Here is a 26355-nt window from a genome sequence, read left to right as displayed (position 1 = left end):
GCTTACTTTATAGCAGAACGTGTCATTATCTGATTCAATATGTATGTTAACTTCTGATGGTTTTTCACACTCTACACTGAGGAAATTCACACAATAAACACTATTTTTAAACACTTTCATCACACATCTTCTGAAAAATGTAGACATACACCTATCATGAAAATAAGAGAAATTATGGAAAACTAAAAATACTTTTGAAGTTTTAGTATTCTACAGAAAGCACTATAAAATGTTAGGTATTTCAACAAAAAAAGTTAAACCTTTAAAAAATGACTAATAGAGAACAACTGTAATTTATTTTTTAAAAATTTTTGGCCAAAACATGAAATAGCATGGAAACACTTTACTTTTAAATTACAAGTTACATTAATATTCATATGTGCAAAGTAGTTTCAATGTCTTGAATAAACATACTTAGTTTACAAAAAAAATTTATCAAAATTCTGATTTAGATTACATTTTAGCAGATTAATCCCTTTTTATATGTATTAAAATAATAAACAATAATATTCCTTAGTGTCTGGCACTTTCAGTAATTATTTCTGCTTTCTTCATAAAACAGGATACAAACATATGACTTATTTAAAATCATAAAACTTTATTATTGTAATTTCCTTTTCTCATCAAAGGGCCAGATATGACAATATTTTTCAAATTATAGACAACATTTGTGAGTATGCAGTAAAAACACTAAAAAAAAAAAAAAAAATTATTAAATCTCAAATTCCCAAGATGTTCCCCCATATAAGGTGGGAGCTCATATCATCACATGTAACATTACAAAACCTGTACTATAAAATTAGATGAATAAATATTAAACCTATACTATTACCAAATTCATAATAAAAAGATCAACTTACCAAATTAAAATCAGCCTATTTATTCCCTTTGTATAAATAACCTAAAGTTCCCCAGGTTTTTATTTCCCAGTTTCCTACAAATGAATTGATCAGAATGCCTCTTTATAGATCAGCTTTCCCATAGTTTCTCTCTCATTTGGCAATAACTTCCCATATTTACTTCATTTCCAGAATAATCTCCCCCTCTTGCAACCCACACAAATGTAAGAGAACGGAGGCATGATTTCTAAATAATTTCTATAATTCATAATTATTTCCCCATTATTGAATTTCATTTTTGAATTATTATAAATCATCCTGATATCTAATAATATAAATCTTTCTCATCCTATCAGTCTATTAAAATATACAAAACATCATTTAAGATGGTTAACACAAGAAAAGATAACTATGGCAGCCTTCATAAATCAAGCAAAAGATTTCAGAAAAGTGCTTCAGTCTGTTCAGTTATCTCTAACTTTCACTAGAAAATTTAGGGAATGCCACTGTTATAGAAGGTATAATTGCAGATTCTAAAAAGTGAATACATGTGTACATGTAATTTATATCTATTCAGTATCATCTTCTGATTATCTGTACAAATAAAAGGACAAAAGACACAGATGATGAAAACACATAATCCTCAAACCACTTCAGATACATTTTGTGCCTGTATTTCACAGGACCAAGTTGAGAATTCAGAACACAAAGAAAATTAAGCCATATTGCAAAGAGTTTGTCACAAACACAATGAGCAGAACAATAAAATTGAAATGACATTATTGACTTGACTTTGTCATCTTCTGTTTATTTCTGATGGTGGCTCGAAGTTTACGTATTACCAGTCTATCAGGTAGAATCATATCACCTTGTTGTTCTAGATAATCCAATAAATTTTCAGTCCACTGGAGAGCAGCTGCATGATTAATATGTTTCTCTGGAATTAGTTCTATTTCCTCCTCCTCATTTTCACTGGATTCATCTGCCTGGCCTTGTGCTCTTCTGATGATTTCGCTATCAGTTAACACTTCATAGCCTGGTTCAGTACTGTCTACTTCAAGCCATTTTTCAAGGTTCTCAGTAGTCACATTTTCCAATCCTTTGGTGTGTTGTAAAATGGTAGCCACAGTAGCCACAGAAATATCTTCAACATCGAAGTCCAGGCTCTCTTTCTCCTCTACCATAGGGAGAATCTTCTTCCATGCTCTGCTAATGGTAACTGGTTTTACTAAGTTCCATGCCATTGCTATTTCATAAAGTGCATCCAACAGAGTTAGCTTCTTCCAGAATGATTTCAGGTCATTACCTTCTTCCAAGTTGTTCTGGAGAAGACCTGCACGATAATTTCTCTTCATCGTTGCTATGACTCCCTGATCTGAAGGCTGAATCAATGAGGCCACATTAGGTGGTAAATATTTAGCAAATATTTGGCCATCATCTGACCTTAGGACATTTTCATTTGGATGTGTTGGTGAATTATCCAACAAGAGCACAGCCTTTTCCTGCAAGCCTTTAGATCTTAAATACTCTCGAACTTGCGGCACAAAAATTTTATCAAACCATTGTCGGAAAATGGAAAGATCCATCCATGCACCTTTTTGGCTGAAATAAGAGACTGGCAGGTTTAAGGTGTCAGTTGATTTAAAGGAGCGAGGTTTCTTTGCTTTCCCCACAACACAAAGTTTAAGTTTGTGTAAACCTGTTGCATTGGCACAACACATGATTGTGACTCTTTCTTCAATTGATTTGTGCCCAGGGACAGTGCATTTACCTTTGATTACTGAAATCCTAGAAGGCAAGCACTTCCAAAAGAGTCCAGTTTCATCTGCATTGTAGATTTGTTCAGGCTGTAAATTCTCTCGTTCAATAAAATCTCGAAAGTTATTACAAAAATCTTCCACCGCAGTCTCATCTCCATTTAATCTTTCATTTCTAATGTTAATCTCTCTAATGCTGTGCCGCTGCTTAAAACGAGTTAGCCAACCGGCAGAGGGGTTAAAATCACCATCCATTCCCAAAGCATAAAAGAAGAACTCTGCCCTTTTTGCACAAATTGGTCCAGATATGGGATTCCCTTTTGCTCTTTGCTGGTTGAACCATTCCAGCATTGCCCTGTCCAATTCCTCATACATGGATGGCTTCATAGATTTCCTCTTGGCCAAAAGACTTGTGGAATCAGAACTGCTTGCATAAGTTATAATCTTTTCCTTATTTTTTCTTATATCCCGAACTGTTGTTTCACCAATTCCATAAATCACTGCCAGTTGTTTGGAAGAACCTCCGTCTTCAAGTTTCTTTATTATATCAAGCTTATCTTTAATAGTCAACACCACACGCTTCCGTTTCCCCGACATAGCGAGGTTCTGGGACTCACCCCACACTCACAATGTAGCAATCCACAAAATCCTTCCTTCTCTTACACAGGCTCACTTTAACAGTCTTAACACACTCAGTCTTTCATCCTTACCAGCAACCTGGTGGCCCTGATCCCCTCCCGGGCTGGGGTTGGCTGGCAAATAGACTGCAGAAGAAGGTGAAAGAGGAGGAAGTTTGAGAGAACAGGCCTTTCTTTAACTTATACGGGCAGTAGCGGAGGCCCCATGTCACCGCGGATAATCCGGATTAAAAGCATGTGTTTTATTACCCCAGCAGCCGTGAGAAAGACTATACCCCCATTGTGTCCACGAACCTCCTGCACGTCCAGATCCCGGGTAACCGCGCGTCACTAACCCCTGCCACACCCCAAAGTTACGGCAGAGAGCCGAAGAGCCTAGGAGTCAAGGACTGGCACCCTTCCTCAGGGGAACGGATATATTAGATTCCTTCCCCAGCAGCAGGGCCCTCCCGCCGCGCAGCCCCAGTTTCCCGCGCCAGCTTTAGCCGGGACAGTCCTCCCCGTCCCTCAAAACCCGCCAGGCCCCTCTCCCCACCTCTCTTGCAACCAGGACCCGCACAGCTCCCTGACTATCGCGCGGCAGTCGCTCCGCCCCTAGCCACGCTCCCGGAAGATGATCCCTCCCGCCGCCTGGCCCCACCCCTCGCCCCACCCAGAGGCGGGACTTCCCTTGGTCCCCGGAAGGGGGGAGGAGCATCGCTTGTCATGAGCTGGTTGCCGGGGCGGGGGCGGAGGCGGAGGCAGAGGCGGAGGCGCTTTGAAAGGTGAGAGCGCGAGGGTGGTGCGGGGCTGTCTCCCGGCTGGGACTCGCTCGCGCTCCCGGTGCTAATGGTTTATGGGAGGGGCGGGGGAAGCCGTGCCTCCTCGCGGACTAAGAGAAAAATTCCCGCGGGCGCTCTTTGGGTGGGCCGGAGAATGCGCCTCTAGCCCTCCTCCTCAGTTGAGCTGCAGTGGGCGCGGTGCCCGTTATTTCCGCCTTGGGGAGGTGCTTGGAACTGATGTAGGGAGCTCGGTTGGTGATTTCTCGGGTTTCTGGCCTTTCCAGACCCTTGTAATTGTTTTCTCGGTGCAGAGCTCTTTTGGGGTCTGGGGGTTTCTGTCGTCCTGCGCGCGTCATCGCGAAGCTTGGCCTGAGGGTCCGGTTTCCTAGCTACTGTGCCCCTCCCTCCTGGAGGCAGAGTGACGGACTAGTGGGCTAGCGGGCGCTGGGTTCCTGCGTCCCGCCAAAGAGGTTTGTAATCATGAAAGTCACCCTTCCGGGTGTTAATTCCTGAGAGGATCTATTCCTCTGTCTACCACTCATTCCTGCTGCATTAACCTTCATTGTTAACGGATTTTAATGAATAATATAGTTATCCCGGATACCATGCTGGCAGGATCCACTTTGCGAAATTGTGGACTGTTGGACTGTGATTCTAAGTGGGGGAAATAGGCTTTCCTCTCTTTATGTTTATTTTCTTATATCCTATTTCTGTCATGTTCTGTCTTGTTTTCCTGCCAATAGAAGAACTACGATAAATTTATTCATAGCAATGTGATAAGAACTTGATCTTAATCATACACTGTAGCCCTCAAATCGTGTATTATGCTGGCTTGTTTTTGGTGTCCCTAGTAATTTCATCAGATTGTGAGCTCCTTGGAAGCAGAGACCATGTTTATTTGAAATGGTGGCAGCGCAGTTCCTAGCAGGTCCTTGCATTTTGGTAGATATTCAATAATTATTTTTCGGCTTATTAATCTTTGCTCTCCAAACTGCCATATAAAAGAAAACATCGAAGAGGAGTGATGTTTTACACTCAAGAATGGATCCCTCCCGGTAGAATTTCAAATAATGACCTGGGGTTCCACTGCCTTTCAAATCTGTAAAGTGTTATCTACCACCTGCATTGTTTATACAGCAAGTAGGTGATTTCTAGAATGAATCTTTTCTTGAGTATGAATTAACCTGAAAGTTTAGAAGGAACTATATTTCTTCTGATGAGAAAGTCAAGTGGCATCATCAAAGTACTTTTAGCTATAGAGGTACTGTGTTAGAGAAAGAACACAAGCAATATGGATTATTGTCTTTAATATATATTCTTTGGCAGATAACATAGCTATGTATGTGCATCTTATATTAACCATGAAACACAAAGTTGTGATAGTATTGATCATCTTCATTCACTTATTTAATGCTTTCTGTTTGGAGTCTCTGTTTTTCTCTTTGCTTAAAGGTAAGGTATCATTACAGAAGCTCGATAAAATTCTCATTTCAGGAAATTAAGTGTATATTCAACATATACAGAAGTAACATTCATTTGCATGGATTCTCTTTTGAGTAGATTCGGAAGACCAAGAGGTATCTTACCCATCAAACTAGCTTTCCTTCACATTTCTCTTCCGAGGTTCACTCACCTTTTCCCTCCGTTATCATTCTTCCCATCCCAGCTAATATAGTGAAGCTATCTACAATTTAAAAAGAAGAGCCAAACATATTCAAATTGTCTTTCCTTTTCAGTAACAGAATTTTTTACCTTACTGATATAAATGGTCATTTCGAAATATGAGAGACCCTGGCAATTTGGCAGTTGGTCCAATGAAACCTGATTTATTTTGTTTAAATAAAAGATGCTGCCTCAGGCATTCGAATTCTGCAGTTTTCCAAAATATGTTTCTCATCAGAGACTGCCTTTCTTTGAAATTTTACTTTTGGGCTCACTGGGGACTCCTTTAAATTTTGCAGTTGGTGTTATTAATAAGATGATAGAGGGAAGTCTGCAAATACTCTTTTCTTGCCTGGTGGATAATAATTTACAGAAGTTTCTGGCCTAACTCATGTGCAGTCAAATTCGGTTACATAATTTTTTAAAAAGCATATTTGTAAACTCTAAACCATTTTAATCATTATTTTTCTGAAACTAAAATACAGCATGAATGAGAGATAAAAATAATGATTTTTAAAGGCTTAATTTTTACTATCTTGTACAAATGTGATATTGGCAGCCGTGATTGTGTGGCACTGGACGGGGAATCAAGAGACCCGGTTTCTAATCCCTGCTCTGTCACTAACAAGCTGCGTGATCTTCGGTAAGTCATTTAAACTCTATGTCCTTGGCTTTGATATTTACACATAAAAATAGATATCTTCCTTCTAGGATCATTGTCAGGATTTAAAAATCAATGTGAAAATGCACTAAAAACTTAAAGTTTCTTTTATGGCTGAACTGTGCAGTCATAAGTTTTTAATAGTGTGATTCTTAATCATTTCCACCATTGTCATAGGAATCACCTGTTTCATGATAAATAACTGACATTCTGGGCATGTTATAGTTTTGTAAGATAATCATCTAGTGTATATGAATTTGCTTTGGGGTACTAATAAAAATCATCGTTAACTTTAATGTTCTTTACTGTCCATATTTGCTTTAGTGTATCTCCTGCAACCATATTTGTCATTGTTTTCATAAATGTTTTTTCATTATTTCTCCCAATTCAAACAGGTTTATTAGAAAGCCATGCTTTGTTATTACAATGTGATATACTACACGTGCACATATGCACACTTAGCTTACGCAAATTTATGTGTTTACAAATACTTTTTTGTACTATACGGCTTAAAAATGTAAGATGCCTAGTTCGTGTGGTGCTTAACCAAAGAAACAGTAAGCTGCTTAAAACCTGGAGGAGAAACTGGGTGGACGTATTGTAACGCAGTATAGTGTACACAAAACCATACTTTAATATAGAGATTTTTTTAAAGGGTAATTTTGACTACACACAATTTTCATCTTTGCTGATTTTAATATAAGCCTTTTGTAAGATGCAACCCAAGGGTAATTTCAAATAGCAGACTGCCCTGTTGACCAGAATTTGTTAGATTGCTATTACAATGCTGATTATATTTTATAGCAATTACTGACATAAGGTTATACTTTGGGCAATGGCTCATGCCTGTAATCCCAGCACTGAGGCCAAGGTGGGAGGATCACTTGAGGTCAGGAGATCAGGACATAGTGAGACCTCCATCTCTACAAAAAATTTAAAAATCGAAACATATCGCTTGAGCCCCAGGAGTTCAAGGCTGCAGTAATCTATGATCATGCCACTGCACTCCAGCCTGGACAACAGGACAAGACCTATCTCTTAAAAAAATAAAAGTTATATTTCATCCTACACGCTATAATTTCTGCTGTATAATTTTGGCAGCCCCCGTTCTGATTTTACATGAGGTGTTAACCATTATACAGAAAGTCTTATTGCCGTATAAACATACCAGAATTTGTACAATTAAATGAGCTGTATCCTCTCTTCCACAATCTATAGGAAAAAAGTAATCCTTTTGGAAAGCTGGAAACGTAGTCCAGTAAGATTCCCATTGCTCAAAAAATTTTTGGCATTGAATTTTTGTAATTACCTTCAGAATTCACAGCACATTTTTTGAATATTTTTAATGGTAGTTAATTCTCATCTTCTTAAGTTGGATTTCATTTCTGCAAGCTGCTAACAGGTCCTTATAACCGAGACAAGTGAATGAAGTGGGTGTTAAAGTCACTGTTTGGGATAAAAAATGAAGTGTGATTATTTTCATATTTTTAGATTTTTTATAGTGTGTGGTTTATAGAAAGACTCCAGGAATATTCTGTGCTGTGGTGGAAATATTGGAATAATCAGCCTCATAAGGTGATTTCTTTGGTGGGGATAGCTGTCAGTTCAATATATACCTCTAACACATGTAGTTTGAGGTCAGTCTCATTACATTGTCATATTTCTATTCTCTAACAACCACAGAACTACGTATGTTATTTTTTCTAGTTATCTTACCTGTCACTAATTGTTCTTTTAATATATACTTGTGATAATTTTAATGGAATTCATTCTTTTCTAAATGATAAACTGACAGCTTTTGTTTTCCTTCCCAATACTACACTCTGCTTTGCCGTGGAACTTACTTGTTTTATTCACTTAACTACATTATTGGATTGTTAGTTAAGTTTTCTATTGGTTATATTGTGTCTTTAACTTTGAGGGGAAAGCCACTCCCATTTTACTAAGGTATAAAGAGGCTACAATCTTAGTGGATATATTATCTCTCAATTTTTCACTGCTGTCTTCTTTATGTCATTTGTTACTTTATAACTTTCTTCGTGTAAATTGATCTTTTATACTTTATATCATTTCTCTATTCAGAATCCTTTGCCTACAGGGTGAGTCATCCTGGTAATCCCATTCAGTTTTCTATTCTTTTCTCCTTTTTTCCAGCATAAAACTCTTTTTTATACATTTTAAGCCACGCTTATTTACTGAACATACAATCTTCTTTCTTAAAGCCAGAGTTTGCCCTTACCATATTACTTGCCTGACATCCCTTTTTCTTTCGTTCTTTCTGTTCAAATACAATGAATCCTTCAGAATGCTATCAGATCACATCTGTTCAAGATAAAGTGAAGCACTTGCCTTACTGATCTCCCTGCATCTTTCCACTTCTCTTGCAGTTATTTATGTTATTCATTTGATACTAAATATTACCTTGAAATTTTCTTAATTATTATATGTTTTAGATATTTTAGTTCTACATATAGATAATAATCTTCTGAAGGACAGCACCATGATTTTTCTGTGTATCCCTTGCAGCACAACATACAACATAATTCAGAGTAGATGTTCATATAATTATTTCATGGGCATTCAGTAAATTATTTGTTAAATTAATGTTCTACCATCTTCACTCAGATATTTCATGTGATTTTGTGTTTGTGGACCATTAAATAAAGCCAAATAAATATAATTTGTACCATAAATGCATTCATTGCTCTAATCTGGTTATCACTGTTATATTCCTAACAACTTTATTTTATAGAAGCTTAAGTGAAAATGATACATGTTAGAAGACATGAAACAAGGAGAAATTCTAAGAGTCACGTGCCTGAGCAGAAATCTCGAGTTGATTGGAGGCGAACTAAAAGAAGTAGTATCTCACAATTACTTGATAGTGATGAAGAGCTTGATAGTGAAGAATTTGATAGTGATGAAGAGCTTGATAGTGATGAAAGTTTTGAAAATGATGAAGAGCTTGATAGTAACAAGGGACCTGATTGTAATAAAACACCAGGAAGTGAAAGAGAGCTCAACTTAAGTAAAATTCAAAGTGAAGGAAATGACAGTAAGTGTCTCATTAACTCTGGCAACAGTTCAACATATGAAGAAGAAACGAACAAGATCAAACATAGGAATATTGACTTACAAGATCAGGAAAAACATTTAAGTCAAGAGGATAATGATCTCAACAAACAAACTGGACAAATAATAGAGGATGATCAGGAAAAACATTCAAGTCAAGAGGATAATGATCTCAACAAACAAACTGGACAAATAATAGAGGATGATTTAGAAGAAGAAGACATCAAGCGAGGAAAAAGAAAAAGGCTATCCTCTGTGATGTGTGACAGTGATGAGAGTGATGACAGCGATATCCTAGTTAGAAAAGTAGGTGTTAAACGTCCCCGTAGAGTGGTTGAAGATGAAGGTTCTTCAGTGGAAATGGAGCAAAAGACTCCTGAAAAAACATTAGCTGCACGAAAGCGAGAAAAACTTCAGAAGCTCAAAGAACTCTCAAAACAAAGATCTCGTCAGAGACGCAATAGTGGTAGAGATTTTGAGGTGTGTTATATTTTGTTGGATTTGTTATTGTTTTTCAGTTTTTTTCTTAAAGTATTTAATTTTTATAAAAAAGTGCTGAGTCCGTTTCATTTCTCAGTAATTCTAGAATTTATTTTTTAATCAAGTATTCTTGAACATGTTTGATTACACTATTGTACATAATATACTGTTTTATCATGAGCCTCAGTCCATCCTTTTTTAAAATTGAAAGACTATTTGTTATTTTATATGATCTTTCTTGTTTTTAACTTCTTATAATTCTAATGTCCATTTTAAACATTTTACATCACTTAACCAAGGTATATTCTTCTTAATAATTTCAAAAGTTCAGCATTTAATATGACAAAATTATTTATTTTTAACTTTAAAATATGAAGTTAATTACTATGGATCATTTTTTTGCTGTCAGATTTAATCTTTTAATTTTATATCGATGCTTACCGTTTTAATAGCACCATTTACTGAAGCATTTATTTTAATTTAATTAGGACTCTGAAAAGGAATCTTGCCCAAGCAGTGATGAAGTTGATGAGGAGGAAGAAGAGGATAATTATGAATCTGATGAAGATGGAGATGATTATATTATCGATGACTTTGTAGTGCAAGATGAGGAGGGTGATGAAGAGAATAAAAACCAACAAGGAGAAAAATTGACTACATCACAACTGAAATTAGTAAAACAGAATTCTCTTTGTAAGTTCAATATTAAGAAAATGTTTCATGAATTGTTCTTATGATATTTTATCAAGTATCAAATTAGCCTTTTAATATCATGTTCTAAATCATTGACTAGAAACTGTGGTTTCATTTTCAGATAACCTTGTCAGTTTAATAGTTTATTCCAGTGGTCTCAGGAACCATTTACATTTTTTGAAATTATTAACCCCAACACGCCTTTACTTCAATGAGTTATGCCTGTCAATATTTACCATTGTAGAAATCAAAACTCAGAAATTTAAAATATATTTATTAATTCATTTAAAATAATCCTTAGTAAATTTATTACATTAATGTAAATAACAATTTTATGAAAAGTAACTATATTTTTCCCCAAAATGTGATAAATGACATTGTTTTACATTCTTGTAAATCTTTAATATCTAGCTTATAGAAGCCAGCTAGATTCTTATATCTGCTTTTACATTCAGTCTGTTGTGACATGTTGTTTTGGTTGAAGTGTTTAAAAACAATTTTGCCTCACACAGGTAGCTGGAAAAGGGAGGAGTATTTTAATAGTATTTTTAAAATAATTGTTGATATTCTCATTTGATACTATGCCAAAATTTGACAAATGATACTGTTTTCTTAAAGATAATATGGAATTCAAAACCATATAAATGAACTTTTAGTACTTGCATTACAACCATTGGTCTGTCGTGCAGTTTAAATAGATAATTTCCCCATGCATGATTTTGTGATAAAATGCATCAGTCATTTGGAAAATACTGGTTCACTGGATGATACAGATCCTCCAAAATATTGACATATTTCATTATATATATATTTTTAATTATATTCATTAATATCACCACCAATCCCATGAGAATATTTCTCAGGTATTGAGAAGCTGTCAGGCTTAGAATAGCACAAACAAGTTTTTCAAAATTCTAATTTCTGCTTTAAAACTTGATTGTTTTCGTTGGCGACAAAACACTGAATTGTTCTTTTTGAACTGACAGGCTTACTTTGTTCTTTTTTGAGAAAAGTCTGACAGATTCCCAAGTCTGAATAACCAGAGCTTGTCACTCTTTCTTTCAAATAAAAATGGTATTTCATGAAAAATGAGGCTTTCCCCCGGCACACACAGTTGCACAGGTGTTTTTCCCTCAAAACAACCATTGTACTTTGGTATGCAGTATAAGTACTTTTTATGCACTTTCCATTTCATCCTATAGAGTACTACAAAGATGTGTACTTCAGATTCAAGATTTAACACAGTTAATAGTTCTACTGCTTCAACGAGGACATTCTTAAGTGAAAGTGGCTTTTTTACTGTGAGTGCATAGTGGTAATGACAGTAATGATTACTAGTAGTTTGATGCTACTGCCATGATTCAAGTTAAGGGGCCAGCTGCCTTACCCATCACTGCTTTTACATCATCAATGAAAATGTCAACACAGTGAAAAAAGCAAATAAATAATATTGTTATTACTTGAAATCACAGATTTCCTTAAATGGACTTGGGCACTATCAGGGGTCTGCGGACAAACACTTTGAGAACCATTGGTTTTATCAGACTTTTTGAAGCTTCTCTCAAACAGTGAAACCTATCAGAGATAGGACGTTACTTACATGAAAATATAAATCATGGAACCTGAAAATGTAGGATATATTTAAATTATTATTATTATGATTCCTATAATTCTACAAAATTTCAAAGATTGTTTTTATGATGTTTTACAGCTCTGGTAGGAACAAGGTGTTGGATGGATATACTTTTATTTTTTTTCTTTGAGTGCATTCTTTCCAAATATTTCAGAAAAGGCCATATTGACTAAAATAAAGCATGACATGACTTGATTTATATCTCATGATTTATAATAAAATAGTGGATTTTGAGATATGAATCAAATTTCAAGAAATTTGGCAGTTATAGAGATGCCAGTTACAGTTATCTCTACACTGCAAGTTAATGACTGTTTTCCTTATATCAGTAGGCATTGGTTCACTTGCCACCTGGACATTTAAATTACAGGGATACTCAATTAGGAGATATCCTATTTTGGGTTATCTAGAATGTGATGGAACATTTGCTGAGAGATGCCCACTCATATCAACTCCTGCCAATTAATGGAAATAAAAGGCTAGCATATGGGAACTTCAACTTCTCTACACCTTTTAGTTGTTTTTTTTAAGGGCACATTTGAATGGAATGTACAGAGTTCAAATATACCTCCTCACATACACAGTTTCCCCTATTATTAACCTCTTTTATTAGTTTGGTACCTCTGTTGGTACAGTTATTAACTGTAGTTCATACTTCACAACAGGGCTCATTTTTTAGTACCTTTTATGGGTTTTGACAAGTGTGTAATGACATGTATCTACCATTACACTATCATACAGAGTAGTTTCATTGTCCTCAAAATGCCCTGTGCTCTAATTCATTCTCCTTTCCTCCCTCCTCTGAATCACTGATGTTTTTACCCTCTCCATAGTTTTGCTTTTGCCAAACTGTCATATAGTTGGAATCACACAGCATATAACTTTTCAGATTGTCTTCTTTCACTTAATAATATGCACTTAGGTTTCCTCCATGTCTAAATGTGGCTTAATAGCGCATTTCTTTTTATCGCTGAATATTTTTCATTGTATGGATGTACCACAGTTTTGTTCATCCATTCACCTATTGAAAGACATCTTGGTTGCTTACAAGTTTTGGCAATTGTGAATAAAGCTGCTATAAACATTCATGTGCAGGTTTTTCTATGGACATAAGTTTTCAACTCATTTAGGTAAATATGAGGAGGTTTCCTTTAAATACTGAGGCTTCCTGTTAATACTGAGCATCTCTACCTCAGGAAGATGTATATGTTTTTATGCAACATATTTTATCTTGTGTATTCTTAATTACAGCTTCTCATTCGGCTCTATTATCTACTCAGTTCTCTTTATTTTCAGTGGTTTTATCCCTACAAACTCTTTTTCCTCAACTTGTAACCAAGTTCATGCCTTTCCTCCTTTGAGTTGGCATGTTCCATTAGCTACTATTTTAAATTTTATCTTTTTGTTCCCATTTCCCAGTAACTCTACAAAGCACTGTATTCAGGCTCTTGCTTGTGTCAGTCCAGTGAAATTGTTCTTACTGAAGTTATTGATACCCTCCTAATTGCCAAAATACCTTTAGTTCTTATATTAACCAGGTATTGTCATGTACTTTACTACCATTGACCACTCTCACTTTCAGAATGCTCTTCTACTTTCTGTGGTACCCTACTTTTCTTGCATTTCCGTTTGTAATATTCCTTTCCTCTATTACTATTTACCATGTAAATTTTGATGTTTCCAGGGGTTCCATCCTCAACTATCTTCATTTTGCTTGCGGGTTTGGGCAGTCTCTTTCCCATTACTTCAGTCCAGTCGTTAAGCAGAAATTCTCAAACATTTATCTCTAGCCAAGATTTTTCCTGAACATAAAGCCTAATTTGTTTTTATCTTATTGAAGATTATTATCAGACTTTCAGACATCTCAGGCTCAATAGGAACAAAACTGAATGATTAAGAGGTAATATGAAGGAGTTTTGGGTGGTGATAGAACTGTTTTGGTGTTGGTTATGTAATTTTATGCATTGGCCATAGAACTGTACACCAAAAAGAGTGAATTTTATGGTATATAAAGTAGTAAAGCTCAATAAAACAAGCCATGTGGGTGCCCCTACTTCCAAAAAACAAAAACAAAACCTAAATAGTTAACCAGCTTCCCTTTTCTATATTTCTAGTACCCATTAGAGTTCGTGACACATTATAGGAACTCATTGTTAAGTTCCTATAGATGATTAAGATAAGCATATTGGCTAAAGACTCCTGAATGTTACAGTTCAAGACTCAGAGAAATATTGGACATCAGATTTTTTCAAACATTAGAGAAAAAAATTCACATATTCTAGAGTGATAATTTATGATTGAGTTGATATTTTTAATATTTAGCAATTTTATACCATATCTAAATATAATAAATAAAATTTAATATAGACAGTTTTCAATTTGCCAGGGAATTATGTTCTAAAAATTGCATTTGAAAATCAAACTACATTTTCTCATTAAAACAGTAACCTATGTGGTGAATAATGAACACCACTCTACGACTTGGGTTAAGTTGTAATTAGGCTAGTATTCCCAGATTCATTCTCCTGCCAACGAATCATATTCAACATATGAGAATTTGGGAGAAAATCTCCTAACTCTAAATTCAGTATTTCAGTTGACAATCGGAATCAGTAGTCCATGTACTTGCCTTTTTGAAGTGAGCAATTCTTACCTATAGGAAGACATTTTGTAATTTCCTATCTGCCATTTGGCTCTGAGAGATGCACCACAGGGTAGTTTCCCTCTTGCTACAGTCATAGTCTTTTTCTTTTATTATCAATCCCTATTAGTGTCTCTTTATATTTATTCTGAAACTACAATTCTTGGAAAAGATATGGTAGGGAGTAGAGGGACAAAATAGCAGTGGTCCATTGCATGCCACATTTACATAGTTCACACACTAAAAATATTGTATGCAGGTAAAGAGGAAAAATCTTCAGATTTGTGGATACTAAATATTATTTATCCAGTACTCTATTATATATTCAGAGTGACAGAATCAAGTAGTAGAGATAAGAGTAGAATACATTTCGGTCTACTAGTGCCTTGCTAGAACACTGGAAATTAGACTAAGTGAACATCCACTTAGTCTCCATCTACTAATTAAAGAAAATCATTCTATTAACACAATAAAGAGTGGGCCTAAGAACGGACTCAGAACCATTTATGTTAAATATTAAATCTTAGAACTTTCCCTTGTTCTAGGATAAGTAAAAAGTACCTGTGAAATTTATTGCAGTATAAGGTAAAGGTAGACTCAGAGGAAGAAAATAACTGTGAAAAATGTTTCATTAAAAGAAACAAGAAAATGCTATAAAGCATTTGCTATGCAGTCTATGAAAAAGAAGTTATAAGGAGATAACAATTTGAGGTGAAAGGGAGCTAGCTAAAATAAGAATTGCCCCAAATTTTTAAATGTAAAGTCAGAAATAAAGTCTATGGAAAGCAGTAGATAGCAGAATTAACAGTACAGAAAATCTCATGAATGACAGGAGATAGTTGAGAAGTTCTAGGGTAGAGAAGAAAAAAATAGTTATAAAGGAGAAGATAATAAAGGACTACAAACGAAGACCCTATTTCACAAATTTGGGGGAGGGAGTGGCAGAAATACAGAACAAATGGAAATGTAAAGGAAGAAAATTGTATAACTTTAGTTAGATATGTAAAAGAAAATTTGAATGTACTAAAAATCATACCATATTTTTGGATGGGAAAACATAAGATATGAATTCAAGGTTATTATAGAAGAAAGTATTCTTGAGGTATTTTCATAATGCGTAACACATTTATGCAGATTAAAGAGGCCCACATTGCTAATAAATTGATGAAAATAGTTTTGCAAACAGATGTATGAACTGTTTATGTAATTACAAGAATAAAGAAAAAGATCCCTAATCATTCTTTTTAGAACTATAAAAATGGCTTAATATTAGAAGTCATTAATATATTACATTAATGTATCAATAGAGAAAAAGTCATATAATTTATTGAGATTCTAGGAGAAACATTGGTAACATTCAATGTCCATACCTGGCTTTTAAGAAAAGCAGTTGTTAAAAAATTAGTAATAGGAACATACGTCCTTTACATGACAGTATTTTAAACCAAGAGACAACAGCATACTTAAAATGAGGAACATGACAAAAATATTTTCTACTGACTTTGTTCTAGATGTTTTGAAAAATGCAACAAGACATGAAAACAAAAGAAATATAACTATTGAAAAAGAAAAGACATTATTTGAACATAATGTGTGTGTGTGTGTGTATTATGTACACACATATAAGCTAAAAGTTTCTGACTTACTTAACAAAGGATACAGAAGTTAAGAGAAGGGATATAAATACTTTAAAAGCAGGAGTAGATGTAGCATATCTTTTCATGGCTTGCATCACATTCTTTTTGCCCTACAGGGGTGAAGAGAGGGGAGATATGTTAAAGTAGAAAAAGAAATCAGTTTCTTGTTCTGCCTCTGCCTCATACACTAGGCTGATATCTCCATTCCAGAAGAAAGTACATCAAAAATCTACATGCTTTTACCTAAGCGAATATTTGTAAACATTCTCTTGGTTCTTGAAATAAATTTACCACTAGCAAGACCACATCCTCCTGGGGGTTGTGGGAGAAAGCAGAGATAGTGTCCAGGAATCCTTTAACAGTGTCCATCTCCAGCTCTGTAGTGTCCCAGGAAGCTTATCTCCCAGAAATATCCAAGAGAATCTGACTATTTTGAAATTGGTAAAAGATCTCAGAAAAATCACCAGATTCACAGTAAGTATGTAAATCTCAATGGTTCTCTTGTATAGTAGCAATAATTACTTAAGTGATATAATCAGGAAAAATTCCATCTACAATCGCAACCAAAATAAAGTTCCTAAGCCTAATATTAAGAAGAAAAGCAGGCCAGGCGCGGTGGCTCACGCCTGTAATCCCAGCATTTTGGGAGACTGAGGAGGGCGGATTACCTGAGTTCAGGAGTTCGAGACCAGCCTGGCCAACACAGAGAAACCCTGTCTCTACTAAAAGTACAAAAATTAGCCAGGCATGGTGGCGGGCGCCTGTAATCCCAGCTACTCAGGAGGCTGAGGCAGGAGAATCACTTGAACCTGGGAGGCGGAGGTTGCAGTGAGCCGAGATCGTGCCACTGCATTCTAGCCTGGGTGACAAGAGTAAGACTCCGGCTCAAAAAAAAAAAAAAAAAAAGAAAAGCACGGCTTTATAGGTTAAAAAAATACACTTTACTGTGAAACAGAACAGAAAACATGGATAAGCGGAGAGACAAGCATGTTTCTGAAAGGTAATATGCGTAGAACAAGAAGTTATTTCTTCTGAAATTAGTTTTTTTTGGTTAAACTTTGCAAAACAATTCTAAAGAATGACAGCCAGACCAGTAGGAAGGGCAGATGGTTTGAAAAAAAATCTTGGCATATATGTGAAATTAGTATGTGATAAAGGATACATGGAAATCAACAAAGAATGATTAGACTACCAAATGATTGGCTATAAGGAAATTGATTACCTTAGAAAAAATAAGTTATGTATAAACACAAGTATAGTTTCCTCTTTAATACTTTTTCCAGTTTTTTAAATAGTCATGGGGGAAACTTATTTAAAATGTTTAAAATATTGTTTAAAACAATATTCCTGGGACATTCCACAGAAGCTCATTCAATATAGGGATTAAAGCACTATGAGAAAAGCTCTGAAGGAGAGCTGAGCTCTAAGCCTTATTTTGCCTCCGTCTAGTTATGTCACCTTGGATAAGTTATTTTGTCATTGAGAATGCCATTTTTCTTAAGATGGGAGATTTGAATTTTATTTTCTCCAGTTTTCCATCCAAGTCTAAATTTTGTGTTGTGACATATATCAAATCTACCATGTATAACAATATTTAACTAGGGGATAGGAACATGAAATCTGGAGTTAGACGGGGTTCCAGCCCTAGTTCCGAAACTTACTGTTTGGTCTTAGGAAAGTTTTTCATCCTCTCTATATTTCAGTTTTCTCAACCAGAAATGAATCTAGGATAATGGTAGTATCCCACAGGCTTGTTGTGAAAAATAAAGCAATGCATGTAAATGCTTACAATGATGCCTGGCATATATTTTGCTCAGTAATATTATTTTTCAATTTGAAATTCCAGGAGCATTATCCCACCACCACCCACCAGTCTACTCAAGCATAATGAAATAGGTGCCTTTTTCCTGACTTTTTTGAAGTACATTCTGATATACATTGATAAAAGAAGAATCTTATGGTTAGGGACAAGACTTCTCAAATGATTTTGATCTCTGCCCTTTCAATTTCCTCTCAGGGTCTTTGAAATAGAGCAGCAGTTAGTTCTCAAGACTCTATAGCAAATGAGTAGCACTGGGCATAAGGACATTCAAGAATGATACCTTCAGTAGGATGAAATATTCTATGCAATTTGTATGATAGTTAAACTTAGGTGCACATGGGATGAATTTGATTTGTTTCTCAACACATCTGTTAATAGTCCCAGTTTCTCTTAATACCATTTGAGAAATGCTTTTATAGATACAGTTCAGATGGATTTTAACACAAATAAAATTGCCCAATATTATATTATGTCCAGAGTTTGATAACAGTCTAGTCAAAGTTAAATTCTATTGAAGTATTATTTCTTTTTTTTTTCTTTTTGGTCTGAATGTTTGCATGTCCCCCAAATTTATTTACTTATTTATTTAGAGATTTTTAATAAGATTCACTAGTGGCAATGTAAATAAATTACAATCCAAAATGAAATTAGACAAATCTATCTAATAAATAAATTCATAACCATTATTACTTGCTTATAACATCTGGCAGAGATGTTTAAAATGTCAACAATATTAATTTTTTGAGGGTGGAGAGTAGGAGGAGGGAGAGAAGCAGAAAAGATAACTATTGGGTACTGGGTCTAATTCCTGGGTGATGAAATAATCAGTACAACAGACCCTTATGACATGAGTTTACCTGTGTAACAAAATGAAGTATTATTTCATTTTTCAATTATGCTGTACTGATTTTTAAGAAAATATTATATTCATTAAAGGCCATGATTATTGCCTTTGATCACAGGCCATCTAAAGGCTAATGGCCAAATGATCTGCTATTGTCATTTATTTTTATTATTACTTTATTTTTGTCTCTTTAGCACTTCTATAGGTGTTTCCTTAGAAAAGAATGCATACTAAAATGTACCCTAAAGTCTGAAAGAGAGTTATACAGCCTTTTGAGTAACTAAAATATAAATGAAGAGGGTTTTCCATGTTGAATCCCATCTTTCTTTTTACTTCAAGTGGAAGGAGAGTCAAAATCTATCCATGGTTGCTAATGATAGGTCTTATTTTGCTTTAATCCCTTGTCAGACATCTTCTATATTTCTCGAAATACTCAGTCTGCCCTTAATATGTCTTCACAGGTGCCCTGAGCAGGGCATGTATTCTACAGTGACTGTTGGATCAAGGAAGGGGTCGTGGTTGATAGAGAACATTTCCACAGTCATAGTAAACCCTGATCCAAAAGTAATGAGAATAGTAGGAATCTTCTGTCTTAACCACTGCCTGGCCTGTCACAACAGATGATGTCATGTGTGAGATTTGGTTAGCGAGGAAGTGCGCTTAAATATGTGGTATGGGGAAGGAAATAGACAAGTTTTCTAAATTGATGTAGAAAATCCTAAATCTGGGGCAGCATGAAAAGGGAAATGAAGTTTTTGTAGCCATTGGGGTTCTGGCTAAGATAGCAGTTCCCTGGACAATTTCATATGTAACGTGTTTTACAGAATAAGACATATTAATCTGTCTTTGGAGGTTTTCTCTCTTGTTCTGTCACTCTAAGTGTCAAATTGATAATTAAATATAGGTGTGCAAGGGATAATTTTTATTTTTTACAACTTATTTTAATATTCTCTGAACAGTTTTCTTAAGTTTGGGAAGTAAAGATTTGAAATTACAAGTAGACACTTTGGATTGGAAGCCAGTAAGTTTGGAAAATGGAGATTTGCTCCGTGACTAAACAAGTCATCGAGGAAGCTATAAAATTAGGATGATTAAGCTGTTTGTGCTATCTATAGTTTTAATTTCTTAGCAGTGGAGAATGGAATCTATTGTATTCAAGAAATTATTTTGTCTGCTCTGTTCTAATATTTATTTGAAATTAATTTCAGATTCTTTTAGTGACCACTATACTCATTTTGAAAGAGTTGTGAAGGCTCTTCTGATCAATGCTTTAGATGAATCTTTTCTGGGAACATTATATGGTAAGTTAATACTATGAATGAAACAATTGGTTTTTATTTCTTTTTCCAATTTTAAAACAACCTCACTTTTAAAACTATGTAGATTAAACAAAACCAATGAGGATCATTTGTAAGACCTTCCAATGTTTTCCCTGTAGGATCAACTACATCAAAACTCCATTCATGTAAAATGCTTGTTAGTGTTCATTATCTGAGATATGTGGAAGGTAAGTTTGTGACAGGTCCTTTCCCTTAGGGAGTTAACAGTGAATTTGACAGTAGAACACCTAAAACAGCAGAGTGTCTTAATACCCATGTGCCAACCCAGCCTCTCTGAGCTCTGAATTTCATTAAAAGTTCCATGCTGTTTTCTGCTTTTGTGCCTTTGTCCATGCTGTTTCTTCTTAGAATAGAATCCCTTTTTGTCCCAGATGTTTTAGGTGAGTGTAAAAACATTTCTACTATGAATCTATCTATGACCCATTCACATAATATTTATCATTCTCATTTGTGCCACCATCATTCTGAGTATGGTAATACTCATAGTACTCATTTATATGCACTTTGCATGTTGTATTGAAAATGTATTTTTGCTTTCTTCCCTTATCATAGTGTGGGAGCAAATTTATAAATATATATAAATATATATAAATATACATATATATTTATATATATATCTATATATGTATATGTATATATTTATATTTATTTATATTTATATATATTTATATATATTTATATTTATATATATTCATATATATTTATATTTATATATATCCCCATTTCTCTTGCATCTAGCACAGAATCTGGCATTTAATAGACTATAAATATATTGTGTTGAATAACTAATTGCCAAATAAGGTTTCATTTACAATATATTGAACAAATATTTATTGAATGTCTACTATAAGCTAGGCATTATTTGAGGGCTGGGGATATGACAGTGACTTAAGGCATATTAGATTCCTGCACTCATGTTACTTATAGTCTAATGGGAGAGACAGACAATAAATGAGTAAACAAAATATAACATAATATGATTTCAGTGGTGATTAGTTCTTGTAAAAAAAGAATAAAATAGGGTAAGAAGATCGAGAATAAGGGAAGGTAAAGTTTATGTTATCTGCTAGTTAGATTAGTCAAAAAAGGCCTCTTGGGGTAACTTTTAAACAGAAACCTGAATGAAGCAAAGGGAGCAAGTAATACGTGGATTACTTGCTTAGCAGAGGGCAAAGGAGGTGCTAAGGCCTTTAGGAAAGAGTAAGTTTGGTGTGTTCAAGAACAACTAGAAGGCCTTTGTGGCTGAAGTGGAATGAGACAGGAGAGAGGGAAAAGAGAGGAGCTCAGAGGAGTAGGCTGAGGACAGAAGGGCTTTGTAAGCTATGGTAAGGTGTTTGAATTTGTGATTATTTAAAGAAACATGATAAATTTATTAGTTAAATTAATTAATAAAACTTCAAATAAGGCAAGAAAATAAAGCTTAAATTCATATGATGACAGATGTATATAGAGAATATACTATGAGCCAAATCAGAAAGGCAGTAATGAGTGTAGCATGCTAAAGAAGAATGAGGAAAAGGCCTAGCTAGAAAAGAGTATTCTGATTTGTTGACACAAGGAGTTACCATGGGATCAGTAGAATGGAGTCAATTGTAGACGGCTTTGAAATTCAGAAGTTTGAACTTTATCTGGAATTCAGGGGCTAATTCATGTCAGTTTTGTGTAAGAGAATAAAAGATAATTTGGTAAACTTTTTCATCTGACTTTTTTTGTTATCAGAAAGTAATGTTAAAGCTTCATGCTTACAAAGGGAACTTTTTGAGACGGAGTCTCACTCTGTCACCCAGGCTGGAGTACAGTGGTACGATCTCAGCTCACTATAAGCTCCCCCTCCCGGGTTCACACCATTCTCCTGCCTCAGCCTCCCGAGTAGCTGGGACTACAGGTGCCCGCTACCACGCCTGGCTAATTTTTTGTATTTTTAGTAGAGATGGGGTTTCACCGTGTTAGCCAGGATGGTCTCGATCTCCTGACCTCGTAATGCACCCACCTCGGCCTCCCAAAGTGCTGGGATTACAGGCATGAGGCACCGTGCCCGGCCTACCCTGTTTTTCCTTAATGTTCTGATGGAATGATTTTTTAAATATTTTTTTTCCTAATTTAAAATGCTTCCAACCAAGTTGGGAAGAAATTTTTAAGTATTAAATAGTTTAAATATTTCTAATTAACAAAATGATTTTTTTTGTTGTTTATCCCCTGAACAGATGGCACAAGGCAAAAATCATATGCAAAAGATATGCTAACATCTCTTCATTATCTGGATAACCGCTTTGTTCAGCCTCGTCTAGAGAGCTTGGTATCTAGAAGTCGTTGGAAAGAACAATATAAGGTACACAGTTTGTTTTTGAATCTCTGCTTGGGGGTTGGGGGCAGCAAACCTCTCAGGATTTTAAAATCCAGACTGAATAATCTTCTAAAATATTGGCATGTCTTTGTTAAATAATCAGCTTATTATTTCTCACATCTTCTAAAAGTTATTATTGTTTTAATCATTCACATTAACTATATCTATCCAATAATTAAGTGGTTCCAAATGATGAATAACTTTAGAACATCTCCAGGGCTTAGCCCATCTTTTAAAATGAGAAGATTGTCTCACACGGTGTTGTTATGTCAGAAAAGAGAGTTCCATGGTCAAAGAAATTTGAGAATCAGGGGTTGTAAGCTGGTTTCTTTACTGGAAGACTTTTCCCAAGCATTATATGTGAATTTATGTTATAAATATTCAAAGGATGGTATGGAATGCAGTATTTCCTAAATTTGTGTTTTACTCTGTGAAGCTCTGTTTATGTAAACAGGTAACACCTGTTACCTGCTTGATTTCCATAACACATTGTTTGGGAAACACTGGTCTAGATAGTGTTTGGCATCTTTCTTTGCTTTAAGATTGCATAATTCTACCAATTTGAAGAATTTATAATTTATATTTTTAATTTATAAGATTTGCCACATTTTGTTTCATGTACCAGTTATCTATTTTATGATCTCTAATAGCAGAGGATGTACTATATGATTTGTAAGGGTTTTCTCCCTGTTACTTCTAAGATTCTATATTCTAATGTTTAGGAAGAGGAAAAATAAAAAGATAATTGAAGTTTAAGTTATTTAAAATCCTTTTAGCACTTAAATCATTAGTTCTTGTACCTCATTTATGCCAAGAGATTTGGTTTCATCCAAGGCTTTTCAGCCTTGTTGAATTATGTGGTGATAAATTAGCCATAGATTAGGTTTATAAGACAGTGTAGGATTACAGAAAGAGTTAAAAGACTTCAAGTTGGAGGATGGCTTGAGTTTAGGGCTATTGAGTTTTTGACTTTTGATAAATTTAACCTCTCTGAACCCATTTCTTCTTCATAGGTGGAAAATATTTACCTATTGTGAAATGAAATACTGTATATACTTACTTATTTTCTTTGAAGATAAAGTACAGGCACAGCTTTTAGAACATGGCATAAATACTGTTTTCTTTAATAGAAAAATAGCATATATAAGCATACCTCGTTTTGTTGCATTCCACTTTATTGCACTTTGCAGATAATGTATTTTTTTGAGATTGAAAGTTTTTGGCAACTGCATGGAGCAAGTCTCTTGGCACCATTTTTCTAACACCATATGCTTATTCATCTCTGTCACATTTTGGTAATTATTGCAGTATTTCAAACTTTTTCATTATTATTACATCTTTTATGGTGATCTGTGGTCAGTGATCTTTGATGTTACTATTATAATTGTTTGAGGGTGACAGAAACCATGCCCATATAATAGTGAACTTAATTTATAAATGTGTGTGCTGACTGCTCCGCCAACTGGCCGTTTTCCCATCTCTCTTCCTCTCCTCAGGCATCCTTATTCCTTAAGACACAACGGTAATGAAATTAGGTCAATTAATAACCCTAAAATGGCCTCTGATCGTTCAAGTGAAAGGAAGAGTTGCAGGTCTCTCACTTTAAATCTAAAGTGAGAAATGATTAAGCTTTTTGAGGAAAGCATGTCAAAAGTTCAGATAGGCTGAAATGTAAGCCTCTTGCTCTTGTGCCAGACAGTTAGTCAAGTTGTGAATGCAAAGGAAAGTTCTTGAAGGAAATTAAAAATAATACATAAATGATTGAAACAGCCTTATTGCTGACATGGAGAATGTTTTAGTGGTATGGATTGAAGATCAAACTAGCTACAACATTCGTGTAAGCTAAAGACTAATCCAGAGCAAGGCCGTAACTCTTCAATTCCATGAATGCTCAGTGAGGTGAGGAAGCTTCAGAAGAAAAGTTTGGAGATAGCAGAGGTTGGTTCAATTTATGAGGTTTAAAGAAAGAAGCCATCTCCATAACGTAAAAGTGCAAAGGTGAAGCAGCAAGTGCTAATGGAGAAGCTGCAGCAAGTTTTCCAGAAAAACTAGCTAAGATAACTGATGAAAGTAAACAACAGATTTTTTCAGAGTAGACAAAATGGTCTTTTGTTAGAAGAAGATGCCTTTTTTTTTTTTTTTTTTGAGACGGAGTCTCTCTCCGTCGCCCAGGTTGGAGTGCAGTGCCGCAATCTCGGCTCACTGCAAGCTCCGCCTCCTGGGTTCACGCCATTCTCCTGCCTCAGCCTCCTGAGGAGCTGGGACTACAGGCGCCTGCCACCACGCCTGGCTGATTTTTTGTATTTTTAGTAGAGACGGGGTTTCGCCATCTTAGCCAGGATGGTCTCGATCTCCTGACCTCATGATCCGCCTGCCTCGGCCTCCCAAAGTGCTGGGATTACGGACGTGAGCCACTGCACCCAGCCTACCATCTAGGACTTTTATAGCTAAAAAGAAGTAAATGCCTGGCTTCAAAGCTCCAAAGGACAGGCTGACTCTCTTGTTAGGGGCTAATGCAGCTGGTGACCTAAGTTGAAGCCAGTGCTCATTTACCATTCCTAGAATCCAAGGGCCCTTTGAGAATTATGCTAAACTGACTCTGTTTGTGCTCTATAAATGGAACAACAAAACCTGAATGATAGCACATCTGTTTATAGCATAGTTTACTGAATATTTTTGGACCACTGTTAAGACCTACTACTCAGAAAAAAAAAAGATTCTTTTCAAAATATTATTCCTCATTGACAGTGCACCGGGTCACCCAAGAATTCTGATGGAGATTTACAAGGAGATTAATATCATTTTAATACCTTCCAGCACATCCATTCTGCAGCCTATGGATCAAGGAGTAATTTTGACTTTCAAGTTTTATTATTTAGGAAATAAATTCCAGGCCAGGTGTGGTGGCTCAGGCCTGTAATCCCAGCATTTTGGGTGGCCGAGGTGGTGGATCACCTGAGGTCAGGAGTTTGAGACCAGACTGGCCAACGTGGTGAAACCCCGTATCTACTAAACATACAAAAATTAGCCAGGCATTATGGTGCACACCTGTAATTCCAGCTACTGGGGAGGCTGAAGCAGGAGAATCGCTTGAACCTGGGAGGCAGAGGTTGCAGTGAGCCGAGATCACACCACTGCACTCAGTCTGGGTGACACAGCAAGACCCTGTCTCAAAAAAAAAAAAAAAAAGAAATACATTTCATAAGATTGTAGCAGCCATAGACAGTGATTCTTCTGATGTATCTAGGCAAAGTAAATTAAAAACCTTCTGGAAAGTATTCACCATTCTAGATGCCATCAAGGACATTTATGATTCATGAGAGAAGGTAAAAATATCAACATTAACAATTAAATTGAAACAATTTGATTCCAACCCTCCTGGATGACTTGAAGGGGTTCAAGACCTCAGTGGAGGAAGTAACTACAGATATGGTTGAAATAGCAAGAGAACTAGAAGTAGAAGTGAAACTTAAAGATGTGACTGGATTGCTGCAATCTCATGATAAAAATTGAATGGATGAGGAGTTGCTT

The 26355-nt window shown here is 35.4% G+C and overlaps 2 protein-coding genes across 11 annotated transcripts in view; one reads left to right on the top strand and one right to left on the bottom strand.

Moving 5' to 3' along the window:
- Positions 1–328: 328 nt before the first annotated feature.
- On the bottom strand, positions 329–3867 carry JRKL (JRK like). The gene is made up of 2 exons (XM_055094777.2): positions 3770–3867; positions 329–3360 (listed from the first exon to the last, which is right to left on the bottom strand). Exon 2 carries the CDS (start codon positions 3191–3193, stop codon positions 1619–1621), a length of 1575 nt encoding a protein of 524 aa, XP_054950752.1. The 5' UTR covers positions 3194–3360; positions 3770–3867; the 3' UTR covers positions 329–1618.
- The window catches only part of CCDC82 (coiled-coil domain containing 82), a 37309-nt gene continuing 14745 nt past the window's right edge, over positions 3792–26355 (top strand). For 2 of the 10 annotated variants that reach the window (XM_014346981.5, XM_014346983.5), the window contains exons 1-6: positions 3895–3998; positions 6217–6300; positions 9071–9870; positions 10359–10563; positions 20349–20441; positions 22685–22809. In XM_014346981.5, the coding sequence (XP_014202467.1) occupies positions 9085–9870; positions 10359–10563; positions 20349–20441; positions 22685–22809 (1209 nt within the window). In that variant the 5' untranslated portion in view covers positions 3895–3998; positions 6217–6300; positions 9071–9084. Of the gene's footprint in view, positions 4466–6216; positions 6301–7809; positions 7894–9070; positions 9871–10358; positions 10564–20348; positions 20442–22684; positions 22810–26355 lie in introns of all 10 variants that reach the window. The other 8 variants (XM_014346982.5, XM_034933578.3, XM_008953789.6 and 5 more) reach the window with 8 other exon arrangements.

This window comes from Pan paniscus, chromosome 9 (genome assembly GCF_029289425.2).
Source record: "Pan paniscus chromosome 9, NHGRI_mPanPan1-v2.0_pri, whole genome shotgun sequence".
NCBI classification, from domain to species: domain Eukaryota; kingdom Metazoa; phylum Chordata; class Mammalia; order Primates; family Hominidae; genus Pan; species Pan paniscus.
Note: the sequence above shows the minus strand (reverse complement) of the source record. Positions and strands in the feature narration are given on the sequence as shown.